Here is an 18648-nt window from a genome sequence, read left to right as displayed (position 1 = left end):
ATTTGTGGCTCTCATCATATTTTTAAAAATTATCTGTCTTAAATTTTTTTTTTATAAAATTATTATTGACCTTTAATACAGATTGTAAAAAAAAATTAATTACGATTTAAATCTTTTATAAAATTTAATATTAATTAATCTGTATCACCTTTTAACATTAACTAAAGCTCTATTAACCCATTGAAACCTTAAGGAGTAGAACACATGTAGATAGTAAGAAGGTCAAACCTTCTCCAGCAAAAAGAGGAGCGGACTAGTTGCATGCACGCCAGATGAAGACTAGAAGTGAAATCTGATGCCACATAAAGGGAAAGCATTAGACAACTTGCAAACTTCCACAATTGCAATTGAATCTTTTACCATCAGAGCCAAAGGATGCAACCTCCAAACGCCAACGAAAGAGAAGGAGAGAAACACACATTGACCACCATTTCTTTTCTGTGAGCCACCGTTGTTTCATATATAGCATATTTGGTAGCGCCTCCAACTGCAAAGTAAAAACAACAGATACAAATATAGACAACCCAAACAAGCCGAACGAATATCTCTACTTTGCAGGTGAAAGCAAAATTCCTAAAACCAAAATCAAACTATATATAATCTCACTTGGATAGGGAGGGAGAGGAATTCACATCTGCGAGTCCACACAATGGAGATTTTCTATCTCAAAAAAGAAAACATACGACAGAGAGAAAAGTTTCCTCTCTAAAACATAGAGAGAGAAAATTAGAGTATATAATTGTTAGCTGGAATTAAATTGGAAAATCAAATGAATTGATGCGAATTATTATTAAATTTATTTCACCGTTTAGATTTAATTTTCATTCTGATTCTTCAGTGAGAATTATACTAAACTCATCAAACTAAAATTTTAATTTTGTCTAAATTTTTTGTTTATATTTTTTAAATACATTATGTATTTGTATATATATATATATATATATATATATATATATATATATAAACAGTCTTGATATTAATAATTAATTTTAAAAAATTTGAACATTAAGTTATTTTAAAATTTAAACATTAAGTTAATATGATTTTTTATGATAATAACTTTATGAAATTAATTCAAAATATAAAATTTAAATCGAAATCAAATCAATTCAACTAAATGTTTTTCACATAGTATTTTTATTTTTATTTTATACAGTAATTAAATTTCTGTTTGACTTTTCAATTCGTAGTTCTTACGGAAACTAGTTTACAAAGTCGATTATATTTAAGGAAAATTATTTATTTAAATTATTTAATAAAATTAACTATTTAATCTTTTTATTTTAAAATATAATAATTAATTTTTATATTTTTTCCATTTGCTTTTTAGTCTGTGTGTCTTAAATCAATTTTTTTTATTATTCAATGCATTCATAGGTGAGAAAAAAAAGTACTCTTAGGACAACAATTAAATAGTTCCATTTAAAAAAATTATATAATTATGATATTCAAATTATAACAATTAAAATTTCATTTATTTGCAAAAAATAACTTATATTTAAAAATTATTTTCAGTAGAAAATATGATAATTTATTTTTTATTATTTAAATTTAATTTTAAAAATAAAATTTATTAACAAATTTATATATACATAAAACATAACTTTCTATTTTAAAAAGTGAAAATCATTTTTCTTAAAATTATTTTTTTTTTGTTAAAGTTTAAAAAATATAGAAAATATATTAACTAGAGATTATCAAAAATTAATTTGACATAAAGCAGAAATCATCACAATTTCGAACAAAATCTAAATAACTGGACAACTGAAAATTGTTTTTGTAAATCTACAATACAATTCTTTTTCAAATTGTAGCTCAGCTTATACTTTGTTGACAAGAGAATATAAATTAAGAAAGAAAAGGAGAAAGGGTGGAGAGAAAGAATCACATTTACAGAACATTTCAAACACACTGAACTTGTATGCAAATGCCATGTTTCATTCAAGGCTTTTCCAGAAGCCACATCAAAACCAATGAATAATAATCCAATGGCCAGAATAGAAACCTGCATTAAGTTGATTTGCATTGCCCAATAGAATCTGTCAGTGTTGATGTGCTTAAATCAAGTCATCACCAAAATTATCTTCAGCACAACCATCCCTCTTAGTATTGCTGTGCATCTGTCTGCTCCTTCAAAACCTTGGAATATTGAAATATCTGATGATACAAGTTCAAGTTGTATCTGATCAGACTTAATGTTCTTCATCAGGCTCCGCAATTTATTTCAATGGTGAAATTTTGTTAGACAAGAATGATCACTCTGGTTGGAAACTGGAAATTTGGAAAAATTCAATTCAATTTTAATTTATTTTCATCAATATTCATGCTTGAAAACATAATGAAAGAATTCAATTTTTTTTTTAACTCTGAATAAAAAAGAAAGAATTCAACCTAGTAGAAATAGAAACCATGCAAAAAAACAGTGCAATTGAGAAAATTCAATTTTTTCTTTTGTACAAAACAAAATCAAGATGTTTTCAGAATCCGAGAGCTATTCAACTAGGAAACCCCAATCTTGAAAAAATTCATCATCTCCAATGGAGAGTAATTAATATTGCCATCTATTTAACAATGAAAAGTTGAGCCAGCTCTTCAATTTTCCAGTGACTCCCTTGATAAAGGAAAAATGAACAACTAAATTTATGACTTCAATCAATGCCTATTTTGTGATCGAGAATAATACGTGAATTGAATCAATGAAATCATTACTTCAACGTACTTCAGCAGTCATGCATTTCAAAATGATCTTGAGTGTCAAAAGTCTCAAAACCAAATTACTAAGCAAAATAATAAGCTTCCCCACCTCTTAAATCCATTCATAACCTTGATTTTTTTGATGGAAAATAATACATTTTGCTGCCGTCCAACTATCATGCAAAAAGAAATATGGTGCATAACCCCATTAATCCTGAAGCCTTCACCCTCATCATCGATGACAAACAGAAAAAGAAATGTATGCAAGTACCAATCAAATATATGATCAGACTAAAAAAACTCAGGACCATTGTCATTAGAGGAACCAAATTGTAGACAACAGGAATAAATTATATCAATTAAAGGATAGGCAAGCAGGCATACCACAATAGCCTCATATTGCTTCAGCCCCCTTTCTCCACATCCTTGCATTTTGCAGCTTCCAACTTCTCCTGATATAACTTCAACAGATGAGGAATTTCCTCTTTGTAAGGTGTCAAAAATTTTTTCAGGAACATTTCTTCAGAAATTAAAATTGCTGAAGTTAAACTAGAACTATTCAGCCTGATCAGACCTTTTGACTGCAGAACCTCTGTAACGGAACACCGTGGCACAACCCTCTTATCCAAGCCCAGTGAGATGAGTATTGGACGTCGTTTTATAGTTGAAGAATCCCAACCCAATTTGTTGATATAGAACTCCATGGCTGCCATAATTTTTTTCTCAGAGCACATCATACACCATGGGTGCTTCCCAAAAGCCACAATAATCTCTTCCTCGGACCATCCCCACTTCTTATAAATATCAATTTTCCTTTGCCACGTTGATTGGCTCATTCCCCTTACTGCATGAATTGCAGCAACAAAGTTCAATACCAAAGGATCCAACCCCATTCTCTTCACTCTTTCCACAATATCAGAAAATAGTTTTAAGCTCGTTACAAACGTAGCAGGGTGATATCTAAGTAGCCAAGCAGTACTTGATTTTGGCAATCCATTTTCTTGCAAAATTTTGATATTAGGAATGACATAGTCTTCAAGATGAGAACCTAAAATACGTGGTAATCGTTTTATAGCACCAACAACTTTCTGATCAGATGGAAGAAAAGTCCTTATGACGTTAAAAGCAGGGATTATTTGGTTTTCTAAGCTACTATGCAGAATCTCAGGGCATACAGACAAAACTTTAGCAATGTCAGGTCTTGAAAATCCGTTAGAGTACAAGAATTGAAGTTTGGGCAAAAGAGTTTTCTCAGGATCTGATAAAAGCACCCTTGGGCGTTTACGGACAAGCGCTGCAATCTGGGTCTTTGAGAACCCATGTGTCTTGAAAAAGGCAAGAACCAAGTCTGGTTTTTTGGAGGTTTTGAATTGAAGATACTTAGAAGATACAACAGCAGATTTTGGAGATAACCCACAATTGTTAACAAGATAAGACACTATATGCGATTCAGTTGCATTGCTTGAGATAACTCTCACAAGCAGAGATGGATAATTTTGAAGGAAAGAGATTATATGAGTTGGTGGACATTTTATCCGGCGTAACATTTTGCAGATACGAGATGAGTAACTAATCGTTATTGGTATGAACTTGATGCATCAGAATCCATTGACGAGCTTACCCGCGACAATCGAAAACGCAAGTGAAATTTGCAGCCAACACGAACAACTAATCGTTATTGGCATGAACTTGATGAATCAGAATCTATTGAAGAACGAGCTTACCCACGACAATTGAAAACGCAAGTGAAAGTTGCAGCCACCACGAACAACAAACGATGTAGTTGCCTTTAGGTTTTGAATTTTCAAAGGGGAATGCAGCTCCGATTGCTTTCCAACAGGTGCAGACTATCGGTAGATTTGGTCTGCGGCTATATTGTAGCCTGTCGATTTCTCGTTCATCCTAGGGTTCCAGTAACGATTAGAATACTAATAAAAAATAGCGATAATCTCCAAAATTTCCTATACAATTTTACTCTACACTTCAAAAATTGACCATAAGCAAGTATTTTTAAATTGGTTTTCAAAAATTGTACCCAAGTATTAAAACTTTTAATAACCCACCAATAGAGTTGATATATTATTCCCGTATTATCAGAAAATCACTAAAAATATAATATTAAATAATTATAAAAATTATATATTTTACTTTTTTTATAATTTTATTTTATATTTTAAAAATAATTAATTTAATTTTACACTTTTAAAATTTTCATTAATTATACTTGATGTTTTAAAATACATAAAATATGATTTACAGTATTAGAAATCTCTCCCTCTTTAATATTTTTTTTATCAACATATTTTGTGACCGTTTAATTCTCTTTTAGTGTTCACGTTATAAAACTAGACTCTGTCAATAAATCAAAGCATAAATCAGTCTGACCTATTTTAGTCATGGACTGAAAGACGCAATATTAGACTAGTTCGCTATTTGTTTTTAAATCCACAATGTTATTAAATTTTTAAATGGAACCTTTGCATTTATTTAGAATAACAGTATAAATAAATTTTATTATTAATTAAATCACTATAATATATATTATACTTTTAATTTTTAAAATTATACTAATTTATAAAGATCGAGTTTATTTATTAAAAATATGAAATATAATTATTTTCATAATTATATAATAATAATTTTTAATTAGAAAATATTTTGTAGGTTAGTTATTCTTTAATTTCGTTTGTAGGTTTGTTGTCGGCTTTATTATGAAAAAAATATAACACTTTAAAATTAGGTTAAATGAACCTGCACCGTAAAAATATGTATTGCATAAAATATCTAAAGACAAATAAATAAATTTAGATTTTATCAATAATAAATATAAAATATATTGATGAACTAATAAAAAATTAAAAATATTAAAATAATTTAAAAAATCAGAAAAATATAATTAAAAGATATTTTGTATGTTAATTATCTATATGATTAATAAATATTATTAAGTTCTAGTGTTTATAGATTTATTATTGTTTTTATTGTAATGAGAAACTTCTTATTTAAGATGAATAATTTTATAAAAAAAAATTCAAATAAATTCTCGCAAAATTATAATAATTTTGTCTCCTGAAAAAATTTTAAAGTTAAAACTTTTGAATTATTTTATTTTAAATAAAAATTAAAAAAAAATAATTTCAAATGAAGAGTAAATGTTTCATTTTTCTTGTAAATAAATGAACTTCTATCTCTATAAAAGAAAAATATAGTACTTTCAAATTATGCCAACTCAACATAAATATATAATAATAATAATAATAATAATAATAATAATAATAATAATAATAATAATTTTATTAAAAATTCAAAAGACAAATTAAATAAATATAGAAGATGAAAATATGTGTTGTATAAAAAGAATTTTGAAAGATAAATTAAATCAATTAAGATTTTAACAACAATACTATTAAAATAATTTAAAAATTAAAAAATATAATTAAAAATATTTTATATGTCAACTCTTTATATAATTAATAAATATTATTAAGTTCAAGTTTATTATTACTTTTATTATAATGAGAAATTTAAATATTTTATTTTTTTATAAATAAAAAATTTTTATTTTAAAAAAATACTTTTTAAAATTATGTCAATTCAGTATAAAAATACAAATTTATATAAAACAAAAATAATAAAGATAAATTAAATGAACATGAATGATGTAAAATAATTTAAAAATAAATTAAATAAATCTGAATTGTATAAAAAATTTAAAAGATAAATTAAATAATTTAAATTAAAAAAATATTAAACAAGAAAAAAAATCATTAAAATTCAGGAATTCAAACTCAAATAAATCATGATTTGTAATGCAATCCAGTTGTAGATAAAAAGGAAAAATATATCATAAATTAAAATTTAATACTTTTATTTTTTAAAAAAATAAATTTAGATAAACTAAAAATGAAAAATATCTAAATAATTTAATATTAAAATAATATTTTGAACTCATTTTATACATGGATAAATTCATTTCTCACAAAATTATAATTCACCAGAAAAATATATTCTGAACTCATCGGCTCACTGACATTTACACTACAGTGCGACGCTTTTGCGCTTTCTTAAAGACTAGAGAGCACAGCATTAGCAGCACATTGCAATGGCGACGGAGAGGGAGAAGACAAAGAAGAAAGCCTCAGCTCTCTCACTCCAAGAATTCATCTCTATTACGACCCCTCTGATTGATTTGGAGAAGGTTTTGTTTTTTGTTTTTTGTTTTCTTTTAATTCACTCTAACTCAAAATCTCTGCTCTCTCCTTTACTTTCTCTAGGGCTTTCGATATGAGTTTTCGTTGTTGTTATGATCATTCGTTATAAATTAAGTTTCCATCATTCTTTCGAAATCAAAGCTTTTGACTGATTTGGGATTTTGCATTTCTGATGGATTTTTCGTTTTCTATTTCAAAGGAAGCTGAGATATCAGCTTCTATCAGTTCAGGAGCGTCTAGAAACTTGGATACTGCTCAAAAGAGGGGTTCTACAATTCTAAATTTGAAGTGTGTTGATGTTCAGGTATTTATATTTTTTATGCTTTCCCTATCTAATTTGTTGCTGTAGTAACAATGTGCACATGCACGCACACATAATATTCTGAGTTGATTGCGTAATTGGAGAGAGTTGGTTGAAATTTATATTTATTTTTGAAAATTTTTAATATGTTTGTCTTATTTTTCTTCTTGTTTTTTTTTTGATATTTTTCTTTCTGTTTTGATGATAGACGGGGCTTATGGGAAAAACTCTTCTTGAGTTACAATCGAACAAAGGGGACGTTCTTCCTGCTCACAAGGTGAGAAATTAGTCATGAAGACAATTTATTATTTTATTGAGTTTGATTTTACAGTCTTTTTTTTCTTTATCTCTTGAATGGTGTATTAATTATTCCAATATTGAGCTTTAGTGTAAATTGATCTTATATTTCAGCTTTGTGAATATGGATATGAAATATGTTACATTTCTCCTTAATCGAAGAACCTTGATGCTTGCAAATGCTTCTATTGTGCTGTAACTTAAACAATGAGCGAGATGTGATGGATGCTAGCTCATATTCCCTTATGCAAAGGTGTAATTACAAAGTAAAGAAAAAATAAACTTGCTATTTGTTATTGCAAAGAATTCAACCAGTACTGCAACGAATTAGTAAAAATATCTAAACAAAGCAATACCTTTTCCTTCATTCATGGTTGCTAATCTTAATTTTCATTTGCACAAGAAGGAAAACCATTAATTGTCTCATCAGTTGTAAAGCTGGGAAGTTTTTCAGGAGCAATGTTGCAATTGGCAATGTTGGATAGTCTTTTTCCCTTTCTCTCTCTCATTTTGTGTCTAATCCTCTGATCTATCTTTTTGCTTTGTTGCAGCTCAGCCCTCATGATGTGGTAGTTTTGAAACCCAATAAAGCTGATATAGGATCTCCTGCTCTTGGGCAAGGTGTGGTTTATCGCCTAAAGGTAATTCTCAAATTTGAGCAGAATGTTGATCTATTACACTATTAGTCAGGCCATTTTTAGCAGTAAATAATATTTTTCTTGACTTTGATTGGTGATTCGGATTCTATATTAAATAGGACTCATCTATTACCATTGCTTTTGACGATATACCGGAAGAGGGTTTAAATAGTCCCTTACGTTTGGAGAAACTGGCAAATGAGGTACCCAGTTCTGATTATATTCCTTGTAAATGTCTCATATTGCTTTACTTGTTGCAAATATTGAATGAAAGTATAGATATGACACAAATATTTGCTTGAGTTCATATTATCTTGGTTGCATTCTAGACTTCGCATGATGTTCAGTAGTAGAAGACTAAAAGTGTTGAATTATGTAAAATGTGTAGCATCGACTTTCTTATGTTCTATCATTTTACATTTGCAATTTAGTATGTTATATGGCTTGGTTGCATGAGCTATGAATTAAAGAAATACTCTTCATTTATATATTGATTTATTTTAGTCATCACATTAAAAGGTTATGGAATTTTATTGCTTTTGCAGGTGACATATCGTAGGCTGAAGGAAACTTTAATTCAATTGAGCAAAGGTGTGCAGAAGGGCCCTGCCGCTGATTTAATTCCTGTCCTATTTGGAGAAAGACCACCAACAGTTATAAAGAAGGGTGTTACCTTCACACCATTTAACTCTAATCTTGATCATTCTCAGGTATGCATATGCATTATACATTCTATACCATGCATACATACATACAGTAACAAGAATGCCTTAATCCCAAACTATTCACACATGCACACGCTTATTGATGTTGTTCCTCATTAATTATTCTATGTTCTCAATAAAATCGTGATCTGGAGGTTGAAAGATAGTAGCATTGGGCATGTTGACTTCTGTGATTTGTTTCAAGATCCTTCAATTGAATATATATATATATTATATTTTTTTCTGCCCCTACACTGTAAAAAAAAATTAGCTGGGAACAAGAGGATGAGAGTTAATTGAAGTAATGCTCTAAGTGACACTGGAGAAGCCAAATGATGAGGTTATTTAGGGGAGGCAATTGGAAGATGAGCGAGAGAGGAATAGAATTTGTTTCTGAGATTTGACAGCAATGAATACTGAATTCAGTAATCTATTCAATGGTGCATGGTTTGAGCATCCAAGATCCTTGTGGAAGCAGTAAAGACAATGGAATAGGATTGGTTGTGGATGTTGGCGGTGGGTCTGGAGCAATGGTGGTGAAATTGTCATGCTTTAAGAGAATGAGAATGGGGATGCTGAGAGAGATTGAAGAGGAATAATGGTGGGTCCCATTCTCTGTTCTGTCTGATGAAGTAATGGGCATCTAACTAGTATTGCTGGCAGTGGCACAAGAATCATGTGATCAAATTAGGGTTTCAGCTGAGCCAAAATAGAACTAAAAAAGCCTAAATAGACCAAAAATTTGCTCAAGAGTTCAATGCAGCTTTCACCAGGCCAATCCTTTAGATTATTTAAGTAGGTTGGGCTAAATGGATCTTTTATTGGGAAATTAAGTAGTTTAAATGATTTCTGTTGTGCACTTGTGCTAAAGTATACTTGGTTGGTTTAGGAAGTCTTCTCTTATGTTTTGGATTTGAATGTTACACTCAAAATTATTGAGTGTAGCTTGCTTTCAGCTCTTGCCGAGTTTGCTCTATTCAGTATTTACTTGTGAGGCATCATGCATTTCAACAAGCTATGGAACCCTTTTTTTTCTGGTTTTATTTATTATTATTATTATTTTTTTGGGGGTGAAGAAAGATGCAATTTCAAAGGCCTTGTCATCAAAGAATGTATTTTTGCTGCATGGCCCACCTGGAACTGGAAAAACTACAACTGTGGTGGAAATCATATTACAAGAAGTAAAACGTGGATCAAAGATTCTTGCTTGTGCTGCTTCAAATATTGCTGTGGACAACATTGTTGAGCGACTTGTTCGCCACAGGTACCATTCCAATACACAATTATCAATACAAATTACAAGTTTCTTTCCAATCCCCAAGTTTAATATTTCTTGTATCGAATTAAGCTCTTTTATCATGACTAATTTGGAAGAGCTTACAAACTTCAAGGTAAAAGTTGCTGGAGTTCATAATTTAGAACCAGGAATCTTTTAAATGAAATTTTGGATCATTTTCCTGACAGTTGTAATGCCACTAGTTAATAACCCATGCATTGCGCTGGCTGTGATTTACTTTAATTTATTCAAAAGTCCATATTTATTTTAAAAATTTTAAATTGTCTAGTTTCTAATAGGCCAGATGACCTAAACAAAATCAATTAATTATCTGTAAAATTATATTTTGTTCAATTTTGATCAATTAGATAAATTTGCAAGTTGGCAACTATTTGTCAAACTGTAATAAGCTCGACAAAATTAAATAAAATACATAAAACTGGTGCGAGAAGTTTTGTATATTTTTTTATCAAGTGGCCTTTCTGTTGTGTTTACTAATAACAATATGTTCTAGTAAGTATATGTATTTGTTTTTTTTCAGTCTGTAATTTTATCAGTTATTTTTATATAAATTATTGTTTAAAATAAATTGTAATTGCAATAGTTATTTGTATTAGCTTTTCTTTTTCCCCTCAAATTATTTATACCCAACTTCATAAAAATATTAATAACACATTCTATAAATATATACATGGATTTTGTTTTTCAAAATTGAAAAATAATTTGCAGCCATAATATTGAGCAGCACCAATATATCATTTTCTTGTAAATAGTTTAGAGAATTTAGAGTTATCTTGTTCATTCAAGACTTATTACAAATTTACAGTTTTGGTTTTTTTTTTTTTTTATAAAAAATTTACATAAAAGTGTTTGATTATTACTAATAAAATATGTAAAGAACAAATATTTGGGCAATTAATCAAAAGTATGGTGAATGTTTCTCTAGCAATCAAACAGCTTAAAAAGGATATGTTAACTGGACTTGGCCACAGCTACAGTTAGATATAGAACTTCTATAGTTTTTTTTTTTGCCATGCTAGAACTTCTATAATTTGTTAAAAGGCTAAATCAAGAATAGTAAAGTTAATTTGTTTAGTAATAAATAATTTCAACTAAAATGATACTACTGTGTCTTGAGAGCAACATGTGGACAAAAGTTTGAATTATAGAGCCACCTGTTAGACTTCAATTTAATAATTTCTGACCTTAGCTTTAAGTTTGTGTTTATGTGTGTTCTGATATGATTTCTTGTTCTAAATTCCAATTTCCTTAGAGTAAAGTTGGTGAGATTGGGGCATCCTGCACGCTTGCTACCTCAAGTGTTGGACAGTGCACTTGATGCACAGGTATATCAAGGTAGCCATTTTTTTTTTGAATAAAATTTTTTGGATAACTGAATTCTTACCTTCATGATAATCTGTTTTAGATATATGTATATGTGGTTTCTGTTCATGAGCTTCACTGCATGTTTCGGATATTCATGTATAAAGATTGTTGTTTTTTCATCTATTATGCCGGGAGCATGTCATGGATTGCTTATGTGAAATGAGGTTTACTTGTTGATTTGGATATCCATGTATTAAAGACCCTTGTTTCAACATTAGTTTATGCTGGCAGTCTGTCGGCCTATAACGATGACAATCTCTATTCACATATTTTCAGAGGGAGAAATTATTATTACAGTGTTTAACAATTATCCCCTTTTATGGGTCTATTGTATGAGTATAGAGTGTTTTTAAAGTTTGTAACATGCACTTTCTGCCATTTACAAATTCATAAACCTTTCCTTATGTCTTCTTTTATTATTAAACATGGTGAATTGGATGAGCAATCCTTATTTTTCTGTAAATTTCTCTTTCAAATTGGCTGGGATGCTTTTTATGCGTAATTGCATTAACCACATACTAGTCCATGCGGAGAAATTAGCAACACTCAAACACGTTATAACCCTGGGTTGGTGTCTTTCTGATGTATTTTCTTTGGTTGCAGGTGCTAAAGGGGGACAATAGTGCTCTTGCAAATGACATCAGGAAGGAGATGAAGGTAGATGTGTCAGTTTACAGAATTAAGTGTGTAACTTGCTGAGCAAAATACATCTATTTTTTTGCTGTTTAAAATAGTGATTCCATTCATATCTTGTTTGAACAATGAATGCTTGATTAAAGATTATCATTGCTATTATTTGTGGCAGTGAAATTTAACTTTAAAACAAAGGACAGTATTCATTTCTTCTTAGAAACTTTTTCCCCCTTTGGCTATAATGTTTGGAGCAGCATCATGATTTTCTGTGCCAAGATGACATCCGCGAATCTGACTATTTACCTGAAAAATGAATGAACAATAAAAAATCAGTATCCATTGATTTAGTAAAACTTGATTTAAAGGGCATATGTAGTTGGGGCCCAGCTAAACAAGTGTAAACAGAAGTTGTTCATAAATTCATATCTAATAATAGAATAAATAATAAAAAATTTCTACAATGACTAAATTATACAATCTTTAATATCATATCAAATCATGTGTGTAATTATATATGTGTGTGTCATTAAGGATTCAGAATAAATTTTTTAAATAGATGGTGTGAAATAAAAGGTTATTTTATAATTAAATAGAAAAAATAACAACAGCAGCAACAATAAAGGTTTGAACTTTTATTTCATTTCATTATATTATATTAATATTTTATGGATAATGTATATGTCAAATTGTTATTATATATATAAACAGGTTGTTAATAGGTTAGTGGGGTCATGTTTTAGGGATTGGTGCATAAACTTGATTAAATAATGACATCTAATTGTGTCTATTTGAGTCATGCGGGGCAATCTGCTTAGGAGTTAGGACACGTTTTTTGGGTGTGCCTAAACAGGTTGACCATTTACAACGTGAACCTGTTTATGCCCAACCCTGAACACTTAACTTTATGTTGCCTTGTGTCATTTCACTTAAATGGGTCATGTCAAAAATTGTCGGCACTAATGTTCTTGCATTTATTCAGGCACTAAATGGGAAGCTGTTGAAAACCAAGGACAAAAGCACTAGAAGAGACATCCAGAGGGAGCTCCGGTCTCTCTCAAAAGAAGAACGGAAAAGACAGCAACTAGCTGTGTCAGATGTAATTAAAAATGCTGATATTGTGTTGACAACTTTAACTGGTGCATTATCTCACAAGTTGGACAGTACTTCATTTGATTTGGTCATTATTGATGAAGCTGCCCAGGCACTTGAAATAGCTTGCTGGATTGCTTTATTAAAGGTAAACATGTACTCATCCTGCAAACCACCTGAATTCTATCAACATAAATTTTCATTTGGTGGATGGCTGCTAGTTATTGGTGTGCTACATAGGTTTTACACACATTCATGGGCAACCAGAAACCTGCATTGCAAATGTACAGACCCTGTGGACAGAGATGAGAACCCTTTTTTAATATGCGGATGGAATAAGTTTTCTCACCCCACTTAAATGCATGTAGCTGACTCGGCTACTTGGCATGGATGTTTAGTTTATTTGAGTTGGGTCACATATGCTTGTTAGGTTAATTCTAATAAAGACATTTTTGGAGGACTGGTAGACAACTAATTGAATATATATCGTCTGGTTCATGTGCTCTTGATGTTTTCCGAGTGAATTTGATAATAGCATTAAGAGACTATTACATGTGACATAGTTTATTCTAGAATGTAGAGCATGGATTAACACTTTGAGATTCAGTTAATGAGATACGAGCTTTCTTCCAGGGTTCAAGGTGTATTCTTGCAGGAGACCATCTTCAGCTTCCTCCCACCATCCAAAGTGTTGAAGCTGAGAAGAAAGGCTTAGGGAGAACTCTCTTTGAACGCCTTGCAGACTTGTATGGTGATGAAGTTACTTCTATGCTTACTGTCCAGTACCGCATGCATGAACTTATTATGAACTGGTCGTCTAAAGAGCTGTATGATAGCAAGGTTTGATAATCTTTAGATTTTGTTTGCCAAGTAAACGTGTTAACAAATAGAAAATCACTATATTCTGATTTGTGGGAGAGCTTTGATTGTTTCACTTCACTCTTGTGGTGAATTTCAGATCAAGGCCCATGCTAGTGTTGCTGCACATAAGCTTCTTGATCTTGAAGGTGTAAAGAGGTCTTCATCCACAGAACAGACCCTTCTTCTCATCGACATTGCTGGGTATGTAATATGACTATATAAGAGCTATGGACTTGATCTGTGGTTCTGAGAGTGCTGGTAATCATTAGTTGAAATGACTGTATTTCCAAAATATTTCAAGAAATAGTTACTTCGTTGACTTAATAATGATTTGCCATTTGCTTTCCACATGAGGTTCCCTGTTTTCAAATCCAGTCACTTTGTGAAATTAAGATTGAAAACAAACTCTCTTGAAGCAAGTAACAGTTTGAGTTATGACAAGCAAAGGTGATGGAAGAAGTCCACAAGATATCTGGAAAATTTTAAGTTGTTAAAGAATGGGTTAAAAGAAGTAGGATTATGCCCATTTGATGTTATTATGCTTCAGATGTGACATGGAAGAAAAGAAAGATGAAGAAGATAGCACAATGAATGAGGGAGAAGCTGAAGTTGCTATAGCCCATGCAAAGAGACTTGTTGAGAGTGGTGTCCTGGCTTCTGATATTGGAATAATCACCCCTTATGCAGCTCAGGTATACAAGTTTCTGTGATTCAACAATTCTCCCATTTCTGTGGGCTGACTGTTCAATAAATGTTAGTAAATAAAATAGTTCCTTGACAAATGGAAATCTGCTTGCTACATCTATGCACTTTTCTTTCCACTTTATATGGCTTTTCCTTGGACATGACCCAACTGGCACTGCACAGGTTCTCTTGCTGAAGATATTGAGGAGCAATGAAGATAAGCTGAAGGATATGGAAATCTCAACGGTTGATGGTTTTCAAGGCCGAGAGAAGGAAGCAATTATTATTTCTATGGTTCGATCAAACTCAAAGAAAGAGGTATGCAAAGCAATTTTGTTGCTCATCTCCTCCTACATATTTTAAATTTTAGAAATCTCAGAATCATGGCATATTTAAAAGTCGAATTTCCCAAACATTTTAGGTGGGATTTCTGAGTGACCACAGACGCATGAATGTAGCTGTGACACGGGCAAGAAGACAGTGTTGCCTTGTCTGCGACACTGAGACGGTGACTAGTGATGCGTTCTTAAAGCGACTGGTTGAATACTTTGAGGAACATGGTGAGTATCTGAGTGCCTCCGAGTACCGCAATGAATAATCAAATATCCAAGGTGGAGGCTTACGCAATATTGTATCAGGGATCATAAAACTGCATTCTTTAGGATTTGGTTCCTTAAATGCATTTGGAGCAAAATAAATATGTTATGCTCTTGAAAACAATTGATTTTTGTTTGGCATTATCTGTAGCAACTGAAAGAACATTGGCAATCAGAATTTTGAGACAAGTCTTATATGGAAGTATTAGTTAATGGAATTGTACCATAAGCTAGCCTACCTGTTGATGTTGACTGTTCCCTTTTCTTTTTCACTTTCTTGCGTCCTACAAAATTTGCCATTGTTAATGCTCTACTTCAGCTATAGATACTCAAAACTTTTGGTTAGAGGGTATGGTCTTTTTGTTTCATCTTTCATGTGCTTTACACAGGCACATTCTTTTGTTAGAGAATGCTTCAATGTAATTGAATGAACTTAATTGTTTATTTTTCTTCTAAATTTTGTTTCATTACATTTTTGAAGGGGGTTATTCCATGCTCCTGGTAGGGAATACCAGGAGAAGTCTCACTAGTCACTACACTTGACCCTTCAATAATGAACGTGGTTAACTTGCTCGGTTGAGAAGCTTGTTTTAAATCCTTAGAGAATTTGAGGGTTTTGTATTGTAGGTTTCCCTAGTCTAGCCAGAAAATGCTGGAACAGAAACAAAAGTATCCTGTTCAGTTAAATGTGAGCCAAACAAACAAACATCTGCTAAGTTCACATCAATGGCAGCCATAGGCTAACAACAGGTGCAACAAGTGAATTTACTCCCCAATCCTACCAGTAAGACTACGAAAGCAAAGTTAATGCTTTCTATTTGCTGACTCTAGTATGATGCTATGCCACTAATGGATAGAAATGCTTAGTATAAGTGGGAAGAGAAGTGGGTCTAGAGCAGCCTAAACTTGGTATATTTAAGGATCACCAAAGATTCCTACTTCCAAAATATCCAGTGAGGGTACGTGTATCTCTCTCTACCAAAACCAGTTGATTCCTCCTAGCTGGCTAGATGCTAGAAGTTCCAAATTGGGAAAGCCGGGTCTTCTTGGACATCATGAACTTGTAAACTAGATGATTCTGCTGTTAGATGATCAGCAATTCCATGCATCTCAATCAGCGAATCCCAGTTGAAACTCTTGTCTGCCACGGCTGCAAGGTTATTGTCCTTGTCATCATCGTTTAATAAAGATACTTGCTCCACACAACTTTCTGTGGCATCATTGTTTTCTGGTTTCCCTTCTACTTTTAGTATGCCTAGTTGCTGAAGGAACTCATTTAAATCAATCTGCGGTTTCTCCTCATCATATCTCACCATCTTTTCTGATGTTATTTCCACATCTTTCTCCATAACTATATGATTTTCTACATGGGTTCTATCATTTACAATGTTTGCTTCATTTCTTGAATCAGAAGATGATGAATTAGAAACATTAGAGGATTGACCAAGAACCCCATTTTTCTTGAGTTCTTGGAGCCTCTGATGAATGACATGAACACTAGGTTGTGCATGTATATTAAGCAACCCGCAAGAAGGAAACATAGGAATGAAGTTATTGGAAGGAATCCATTTGAACTTCTGTGATTTGCTGGTAATTAGAGGATTAATGGAGCTAGGCTGAAGATGAGGTAGATTGAGATAAGCATCTGGTCCATATAATCTCCTTGCAGCTTCATCATACGCCATGGCAGCTTCTTCAGCAGTAGCAAAAGAACCCAACCATAGTCTTGTTCTCTTCTTGGGTTCCCTTATTTCTGCTACCCATTTTCCCCAAGTTCTTTGGCGAACTCCTCGATACTCGCACATGGCGTTTTGAGGGCCACCTTTGCCTCTAGCTGGACCTTTCTTCCATGGCTTCAATGGAGATCTCCTGGAATTCTCCATTGGGGGAGCTAAGAGTAAAGATGAGTGAAGAGAGTGTGAGAATGAGAGTTGATGAATGCAGAAAATGGGCGGAAAGGCGCGGGATATGTAGAGAGTGGGACTGTAGTTTGGTTTAAATGTTGTCACGTTTGGGGAAAGTTTCATGTCCATGTGACCGTTAGTGAATGTGAGTAGCAATTTCAAATCCTTCATCTTGTTTTCGTAACCTTCTCTCTTGCTATGCATGCTCATGTAACCATAATAGAAGTATGTAATATATTTAAATTCTCCATTTGAAATCAATAATTTCACAAAGATCAATTTAATTGATTTTTTTAAAAAATAATTTTCTTCTTTAAAATAAAAAAATTCCATTCTTTTTAACTTAAAAATTTTTATTCTAAAAGAAGTTAAAATCTTAGATGAAGGGTAAGAGTTTAAATTATTTTATTTTATTGAGATAAGTTTACATTTTGAGTTAAATTATAGATACCCTCGTGTATAAAAAATGAAACCATTTAGATTTTTTTAGTATAATAAATTTTAATTTAAATTCAAACTAAATACAATACAATCTTGAAAATAACTTAAATACCACAAAGCTAAATAATGAAATTATCTTTCTTTAATAGAAAATAATAGAAATTATTAAGTACATGGCTAATTCTTTTATTTGATTAATTTTTAGAGGGGAAGGTGTTCTATCACATCAAAAAAGTTTTTCTAATTGATTAATTATTATTATTATTATTATTACAATTATTGTGGTACGCTGTAAAATGGAAAGAAATAATGGTTTGGGAAAGTAATAGTTCCTTTAAACTAGTTACTAAAAATGATATGATTTGATTAAATGGAAGAGATTTTTCACTAATTCATCTTACACAAATAAATATTAGAGTTAATATCTAAAGTATATGAATAATGCATGTTACTGCTATAAAATTGCGATAGTAAATATTTTTATTATTAATTTTAATATTTTTTATATAAAAACATAAATTTTCTTTCTCATGAACAAAAAAAACATAATAAATTTTTACAGCAAATGAAATTAAAACTACAACGACAATAAATGAGATTTTGTCTGAAGCGATAAAAAATTGATATAACCGATCCCAATTAATTTGAAGTAAGGATTAGTTATTATTCGACTTTGGCTTGATTGTTCTTGAGTGAAGAAATGAGATGCATGTTTTTTAATAAAGTCTCATTCCCACATCCTTGGATTCTAAACTAGTGTAGAGTCCACAGCTATTGAAAAAGAAAAAGGAAAAGAATCCACATGAGTTGAATTTTTTTACTACACCCACCTCCACCACTTTTAACTTTCACGAGCTCTATTTCACATGTTGTCCTGCCATTCACGACCTGATTCCCGAGACACTCTTCACCTTTATCCCATGCCATTACATC

The 18648-nt window shown here is 31.3% G+C and overlaps 3 protein-coding genes across 5 annotated transcripts; 1 reads left to right on the top strand and 2 right to left on the bottom strand.

The window, feature by feature from the left end:
• Positions 1-1735: 1735 nt before the first annotated feature.
• LOC110622541 lies at positions 1736-4674 on the bottom strand. Of its 2 annotated transcripts, none has more exons than XM_021767083.2 (2): positions 3079-4674; positions 1736-2157 (listed from the first exon to the last, which is right to left on the bottom strand). In XM_021767083.2, exon 1 carries the CDS (start codon positions 4239-4241, stop codon positions 3099-3101), a length of 1143 nt encoding a protein of 380 aa, XP_021622775.1. In that variant the 5' UTR covers positions 4242-4674; the 3' UTR covers positions 1736-2157; positions 3079-3098. The 2 variants fall into 2 exon arrangements, with proteins under 2 accessions (XP_021622775.1, XP_021622774.1); XM_021767082.2 differs by having other exon boundaries at positions 1736-2271; positions 3079-4673.
• Positions 4675-6707: 2033 nt separating this feature from the next.
• Positions 6708-15606, top strand: LOC110622540 (DNA-binding protein SMUBP-2). 2 transcript variants are annotated; one of them, XM_021767080.2, is made up of 15 exons: positions 6708-6892; positions 7105-7209; positions 7415-7483; positions 8055-8144; positions 8261-8344; positions 8687-8851; positions 9922-10109; positions 11395-11467; positions 12111-12164; positions 13120-13377; positions 13863-14069; positions 14188-14291; positions 14638-14782; positions 14958-15092; positions 15196-15606. In XM_021767080.2, the coding sequence occupies exons 1-15, from the start codon at positions 6797-6799 to the stop codon at positions 15370-15372; spliced, it is 1950 nt and encodes a 649-aa protein (XP_021622772.1). In that variant the 5' UTR covers positions 6708-6796; the 3' UTR covers positions 15373-15606. The 2 variants fall into 2 exon arrangements, with proteins under 2 accessions (XP_021622772.1, XP_021622773.1); XM_021767081.2 differs by having other exon boundaries at positions 6848-6892; positions 8060-8144.
• Positions 15607-15788: 182 nt separating this feature from the next.
• LOC110621955 (dehydration-responsive element-binding protein 2F) lies at positions 15789-17321 on the bottom strand. The gene has a single exon (XM_021766262.2). The coding sequence runs from the start codon at positions 17251-17253 to the stop codon at positions 16384-16386; it is 870 nt and encodes a 289-aa protein (XP_021621954.2). The 5' UTR covers positions 17254-17321; the 3' UTR covers positions 15789-16383.
• Between the last annotated feature and the right edge of the window lie 1327 nt (positions 17322-18648).

Source organism: Manihot esculenta, chromosome 9 (genome assembly GCF_001659605.2).
Source record: "Manihot esculenta cultivar AM560-2 chromosome 9, M.esculenta_v8, whole genome shotgun sequence".
Lineage (NCBI taxonomy): Eukaryota > Viridiplantae > Streptophyta > Magnoliopsida > Malpighiales > Euphorbiaceae > Manihot > Manihot esculenta.
This window is presented reverse-complemented; position numbering and strand designations above follow the sequence as displayed.